Here is a 7,418-nt window from a genome sequence, read left to right as displayed (position 1 = left end):
TCGAACTCACTACCTTTGATTTTCCTGCCTCAATCTCCTATGGACTGGCATTACATACGTAGGCCACCACTCCCCGGCTCTTAGGTCGCTTCTAAGGTCTAGTGAACCTCCAAAGTGGTCCAGCAGAAGGCAGCCACCCGAGGCAGCCACCCGAGGCAGCCGGCCTTCATTCAACACCGGCCGGCCGCGTTGGCTGCGGAGGGCGCATGCGCGGGTTTCGGAGGCCTTTTCCCGGCGACCCCGAGGCTGGTGCGTGGACACGAGTCTTCGCGGGCTGGCGTGAGCGCGCGCGGGGAGGGGGGGCGTGTGCAGGGCAGGGGCGCGCGCGACGCGCATGCGCAGCAGCAGGCGGCTGTGCGAGCCGAGCTGGGAGATGGCGGCAGCTGCGGTGGAGCGGAGAGTGTGAGCGCCGCCCGGGAGCCGCCGGCCCGGGCGCAGTGCGACCCCGACCCCGCCCGCCCGCCTGCCCACCATGGGCAACGAGGCCAGCCTGGAGGGCGGCGCGGGCGAAGGGCCGCTGCCGCCCGGAGGCTCTGGTCTGGGTCCGGGCCCCGGAGCAGGGAAGCCGCCTTCAGCACTAGCTGGTGGCGGACAGCTCCCCGTGGCTGGCGCTGCGCGAGCGGCGGGACCCCCGACCCCTGGTCTCGGTCCGGTCCCCGGCCCTGGCCCCGGTCCCGGCCCGGGCAGGTAAGAGCGCGCGTCTGGGCTCCTGGGGGGCAGGGAGCTGTGGTCCGAATCTGGGGCCGGGGCCTGGAATCCCACGATCTAGTGGACAGCAGGTTCGGGTCCGCCTGCACTGCGAATCCTGCCAGATTGGCGTGAGCTGGGTGGTCAAGGTGGGCGACCCTAGGTTTTCCAGCCGCCCCGCCTTGACAGGACAGGATGGTGAGTACAGGGTTAGTCAGGGCCTGCAGACCGTGACTTCGTCACAATCCCCCAATTCTCTTCCCCATAGCGCAGGGGCCCAACAGCTCAGGAGGGGCTTATGTAACCTTAGTCTGGTCCCTCTGCACAGGGGAGCAATGGGATGAAAGACATGCTCCCTATCTGCCAGCGTCTGCATATGTCCATTGTGTTGGGTCGAGAAAGAGCACAATGGGAGTGGCTGTCAGGGAAGATAAGTGTCACTGCTAGGAATAGGGAAAGATGGGAATAGTTGAGCCATGAACTTGGTCTTTTGCTTTCCTCAAGCATTTTGTGCCTGTCACTGTCTTTGAGGAAAGGAAAATTGCCCACTGGATACTATCAGGCCCGATAATACTCATAGTCATGTGCTTTCGTCAAGGGTTCGTGAACACTTTTCAGGTGAGGCAGAAAACGCTATTGAATTACCTCCCACCAGATATGAACTCATGGCTTAATGATATAGCTCAACACCTCCAGCCAGTGGGAAAACCAAAATCCACATAGACTGGTTTAAACCAAAGAGATCTGGCCAAATATTTTTGAGCCCAGCTTGTTTTAGGGGTTTGCCAAACCCAGATTCTGCAAAAACAAGTGGCACGGAAAGCGGAGGATGTGAATGTTGGTCTGTGTCAGCCGACTCAAGACTACCAAGAGATGACAGGGTAAAACGGAAGACGTTATTTTTACACCAGTTGGGCCTGGGGAGTAGCATCCCCCTTGGGGGGGGGAGGCGCTTCTATCTCCATTCTAAGCTTCCAATATCTATGTTGCTTTGCCTTTTCCGGTACACAGGAACTATAAGGGAGAATAATGTTTGCCTTTTCAGATGCCCAACTGTGCCTCCTGTGTTGATTTTTTCAGGAGTCTTTTCTTAGATAACTCACAGTGATGCAGAGATGTCAGTAGCCTGAAGCCATCTCAAACAGGCCAGCCCATGAACGTAGCTTTTAGAGGTGGAACTGGCCCGTTTTACATTTGCTATTACAGTAATGCAGTTGAGTAGCACACAGCTCTTAGCCCTGGACACCCTGCCCATCTCGCTGTGTGTGTTGAGATGCTTGTTTGGGTTTTAGCTTGAGAAAGAGGCTCACCAAGCTTCGGTTCTCTCCCTTCAAGGAAAAGCTACGGCTGAATGGAAAACCACCTTGTTGTTATATGGAGAATTTACCATCTCCCTTCCGGATAACCAAACCGGCTGCTCCACTAGTTGTTTATCCGACATTGCAGAGGCAAGCATATGGAATTTTGGGAAGACCTGGTGGATTAGAGGGACAGGGCAGAGGCTGCTGCTGTACACTGCTCATACGTCTCAGTGTTCCATTTGTGCTCTACCTATAAATCCTGCTACAGGGCAGACCTAGCCACTGCCATCATGCAGAAACCATGGGCTATTGCTGGATTTTGCAGTCACAACACGTTTCGCCAGCTGTGGGTAGGGCTCACACACTGGCCTGTGTGTGTATTCCTGAGGTCCTTCAGCTCTGAGGCTCAGGAGGTGAGCTGGTGATTTGTCAGTAACACTGAAGACTGAGAACCCTTGAGGTTCTCTTCTGGCTCCTAGTCAGTTTATCACTGCATCTCAGCTAAGCAGCCAGCCACTTCTGTCTGTCTGTCTCTCCCTCAGAGTCGGAATGGCTTCTAGTTCCTCTCACCAGTGCATCTCAGGTACCTGATACCAAATTTAGCATGTTCTGTTCTGAGATGCCGATGAACAGATTGGCCCACTGATGGAGAAAAAGCCCCGTGGCCCCCAGGCATTCAGCAAAGAGCATCGCACAGGGATATACTTGTTTCCAACAAGGTCTTGAATTTTATAGCAGCCAGAAACCTTATAGTACTGGGGAAGGGGCCAAAAAAAAAAGTGAGGTTCCTAGGGAGTGGAATCCTGGTTCTTTCGGATTGCCACAGCACCTCCTTTCACCTCAAGCTGAGTTCGTTCTTTTCATCCTCCTGCTGAGCTGACTTGGGCTCTGTGAGGGGGCGGGCGGCTTCAGTGTTCAAGGCTGAAGAGCTTGACTTGAATTCAGTGAGCCTAGGTGCTGCCACACCCATAGTGATGCTGTCTCTGGGGCGACGGCAGAGCCTTGGGCACTGCAGAGCTTCACAAGGAAGGATTTCCTGTGACTGGTCTCAGGTTCTCCCCGTATAGTTCTGTCAGTTCTGCTTCTCCTAAGGAGACAGACTGGAAAGAAGCTGATCTCTGACTCTGCTTTCTAAGCTGAGGGACTTGGTAGGGACTGCATCCCGTCAGAGGAAAGAACAAGCTTCACTCACTCACACACTCACTCACTCACTCACTCACTCACTCACTCACTCACTCACTCACTCATTTATAGTGATGTATCAATGTGCAGCAAGGGCACAAGATGATGCAATTTTACCTGTGCATGTATCCATGCCATGCCACCAGGTTAAGGCCAGACCTAGTAAGTACCTGAGAAAGTAAGGAGCTGGGAGGTGCTACTGTGGCAGAGTGCTTAGTCAGCACCTATGAGGCCCTGGGTTCAAGTCCCATTACCACCACAAAACAGAACAAAACCCTGCTCATTGAGTAGTAGAGAGATAGTTCAACAGTTAAGAGCACTGACTACTCTTTTAGGGGACCTGGATTCAATTCCTGACATCCACACGTTGGGTGGCAGCCATCCATAACTTCAGTTCTAGGGGATCTGACACTTCCTTCTGGCCTCTCTGGACACCAGGCATACATGACATATGGACATACACGCAAGCAAAACACCCATACACATAAAAATGAAACTTTAAAAAAAAACCTTACACAAAGCAGGGAGGGAGAGATGGTTCCGTGGTGAAGAGAGCTTGCTACACAATCCTGAGGACCTGAGCTCGGATTCTAGCATCATATAACTGGGCATCTCATGAAAACCTGCACCTCCAGTGCTGAGCGGGCAGGAAGAGAGGATCTCTAAGACTTGCTGGCTTCCAGCTGCTCTGAGAAGGGAGCCCCAGCTTCAAAGGGGGCAAGTGGAGAATGTTGAAGAGGACCCCCAGCATCTACCTTTGGCATCTCCCTGTGTGGACACAGGTGAACACACCCCCTCCCCCAACTGTGCACATAGATTTAGGCACATTCACACACATAAATAAATCTTAAGCAACTACTTTAAAATTGCACAAAGGGTCCACATAAATCAGTGGCAGCCTATCTTGCCCATATTAGCTGAAAGAACTCGTAAATGTTTTGTCATGTGCAAATTGATCTTCAATAAATTAGCTGAGGTACCTTAGCTACCAAGAACAAGCACTGGATTTGGCTACATGGACAGTATGGAAGAAAACCCATTAGGTCCCTACAGGGACAGTATGGAAGAAAACCCATTAGGTCCCTACATGGACAGTATGGAAGAAAACCCATTAGGTCCCTACATGGACAGTATGGAAGAAAACCCATTAGGTCCCTACATGGACAGTATGGAAAAAAACCCATTAGGTCCCTACATGNGGAAGAAAACCCATTAGGTCCCTACATGGACAGTATGGAAAAAAACCCATTAGGTCCCTACATGGACAGTATGGAAGAAAACCCATTAGGTCCCTTCCCACTAGCACTCAGTCTGCTTGGTTAGGTCCCCCTTGAAGAGCCAAATCGTGGCTAATCTCTAGGAAAGACTGGGCAGCCTAATGTCTACGTATGGAAGGGTTTTCAAGTAGGAAGATTAGAAAGACACATTTAGGTTTCAAGGGAGGGAGACACACAAAGCATTATGGGAAAATCACTGGAATTCAGGGGTAGGGGTGGAAAGAGGAATGTGGTCTTCCTTGGCAGAGACAGTGACAAAGAATGAGACTGAATGCAAGAGACTGGGGGAGAGACGGGGACAAACCAGCTGAGACATCTCTTTCTAAATGCCCATCAAAAGCCACGGTTCCCTCTTAGTTCATACGACGTGGAGAAGTCGCGACAGAGACCCTTGTCATTTGCTGGATAGGTGAGAGTGCCCATGAACCACGTGGAGTTCTTTTCTCAAAACAAATTCGTTAGGCACAGTGTCTGAATCCAGGTCCACCACATTAGCTGATAGCCGTGGACTAGCAGTCTACGGTGAACCTGTGAAGGCAGAATGATAGGCGGAATTGCCAGGTTTGGAAATAACCGTCATTTGTCATTTAGAAGCCTTGTCTGGCCTCAGTGGCTGAGTTTTCTGGGAGTACAGGTGTGAATTAAGGTGACCCTCCTTTAGAATAGTGACATTGTCAATCTTACCTGGAGAGGGCAACTTTGGTAACATTGTCCCCAGCACCAGTGGGGCTGTCAGGATGTTGTCAGTGGTTTGCTATTTTTTTTTTCTTTTTTGGAGACAGAATCTTATTCTGCAGCCTGAGCTAGCCTGGAATTCACCACATACATAACCCAGGGTGGCCTTGGACTAGGGCTGGCCTGCCTGCTTCTGCTTTACAAGTGCTGGGACAATAGATGTGAGTGACCATGCCTGGCTCTGAGTTATTATTTTTTTTTCAAGTGGAGATATTAGGAGAAGACAGGCTATTTAAACAAGTAAGCGAGCAGACAAACAAACAAACAAACAAACAAAACAGGATTACTATGGAACACCTCAGCATATGTAACAACAGAGGGGATCATGCACTAAAGCCTCATGTTCCAATTACGAGGATACAAGCATGCCCAACTCAGCCAATCAAGTTTCATTTACCTCCCTTTTCACTGAGACAAATTCCAGACAGTCCTACATCCCATCATCAGCATCTCACTGTATCCTTCCAAGAAGTGAGCTCTGAATAAACGTATCCATGACACCACCATAGCTGAGTAGCTATTTCTTTCCTCCCATGGAGGGTATGCTAGGAATCAAGGGCCTCAGAAATGCTGGACAGGCACTCTGTCTTCAGCAAAACATGCAGCCCAACAGCCTGTTCTTTAAAAAAAAATATTTATTTTTAATTATGCACATTTGTGTGTCTCTGTGCGTGAATATGCATCTGAGTGCAAGTGACCGAAGAGGCCAGAAAGATTGGCTCTCCCTCAAGCTGGGTATAGGTAGTAGGAGCCACCCAACATGGGTGCCAAGAACTGAACCTGGATCCTCTGCAAGAACAGTACACGGCGTTAACTGTGGAACTGTCTCTCCAGCCCTCCAGCAATCTGTCCTTAATCTCAGGGATTATTTGGATGTGGTTCTGTCTTCTGATCGTGTTGTAGATTTTGACAGTTGGTTTGTGCAAATTGTGATATATAAGGCAAATCTAGTCCCTTTAAATTGATAGACTGTCTCTTAAGTTGTTCGTTTTGTAATTTATGCATTGCATCTCTGAGTCATTTGTTCTTTGATCCTTCATATTCTGGACTGAGCTAATTGCATTCTTATGATGTCATTTAAGATGTATCTTGGCTAGTGTTTTCCTGAAAAAAATGGGATATTATATTTAGAATCTATTCCAATCCACACATTATTATTATTATTATTATTATTATTATTATTATTATTATTATTATTATTTCATAGTGCTGGATTTCAAACCCTGGAGCATCATACATGCTAGATGAATACCCTACCACTGAATTGTATGTCACAAGCCCAGACTTCATTTTGTTGTTATTTTTGAGACCATGACTTGCTATGCTGATCTTAAACATATTTAGCCCAGGGTGGCCTCAAACTCTCAATTCTCCTGCCTTAGCCTCCTAAGTCAGAGAGGCACGTGCTACCATGCCTGGCTGAAATTCTACCGTTAGAAGAAGGGATTTGTTAAAGGATTCAGATATGGAGAGAGGAGGAAGTCGCTAAAAATAGAGCCAGGCTTTGGACTAATTTGGGAGCCAAAGAACAATGTACTGGGTCACTTTTTCTTCTGTCTCTGAAATTTTTCTGAATTGGGTTGGCTCTGAGTTTAAGAAGCCAAAGCTTTCAGAGTCCTGCCCTTTGACCCCAGCTCACATGAGTCCTCGGTAGATCTGAAATAAGAAGCTGCTAGGAGCGAGGTTTGAGGGGTTCAAGCAACCCCTAGCTCACTGGTCTCACTCCGGGAGCCCATGGCCTTTCCTGTTGAGCTGGGGCTGATAGAGCGTCACATTCGGTCTCACCGTGGTTACTGGGTGTTTTATTTCTCTCTTGACCTGCCATGCCGTGCAAACCCTGCAGGTCCCATCTGTCCTGGTATCTTGTCCTTCCTGCCCGGGAACTGTTTGAAAACAGTACAACGGCAACTGAGGCCTGCCCGCTTGCAGTAGGGGCGGAGGGCCACTTTGGGATATGAGTGAGGCTCGGTGAACAGTCTAGCTGTGGGGCCTCCTCCCTCAGTCCTCTGGTTGCCAGAAGCTGTCATGCCGGTAGTGGCACCACACTCATGGACTTGCCCAAGTTCCTCTCCTAAGGGACCATCTGCCATCTCTGCTTAGAAGCACCGCAGGGAGGTTGGCTATAGTTGGGACCATGGCCTGTGGCTCCCTGTGGTAGGGAGGCTGGAACTCTGGCTTTCTGCCCTCTGTGGCTCCCTCTTGTCAGGCCGGACCTTTAGTGGGTGGGTGTCTGCCG

General features: G+C 49.9%; 1 protein-coding gene across 1 annotated transcript in view; it reads left to right on the top strand.

Moving 5' to 3' along the window:
• The first annotated feature begins 378 nt into the window (after positions 1-378).
• The window catches only part of Bsn (bassoon presynaptic cytomatrix protein), a 92,392-nt gene continuing 85,352 nt past the window's right edge, over positions 379-7,418 (top strand). Inside the window, exon 1 of the mRNA XM_029542870.1 lies at positions 379-687. Within this exon, the coding sequence (XP_029398730.1) occupies positions 473-687 (215 nt within the window). The 5' untranslated portion in view covers positions 379-472. The remainder of the gene's footprint in view (positions 688-7,418) is intronic.

Source organism: Mus pahari, chromosome 10 (genome assembly GCF_900095145.1).
Source record: "Mus pahari chromosome 10, PAHARI_EIJ_v1.1, whole genome shotgun sequence".
NCBI classification, from domain to species: Eukaryota; Metazoa; Chordata; class Mammalia; order Rodentia; family Muridae; genus Mus; species Mus pahari.
Note: the sequence above shows the minus strand (reverse complement) of the source record. Positions and strands in the feature narration are given on the sequence as shown.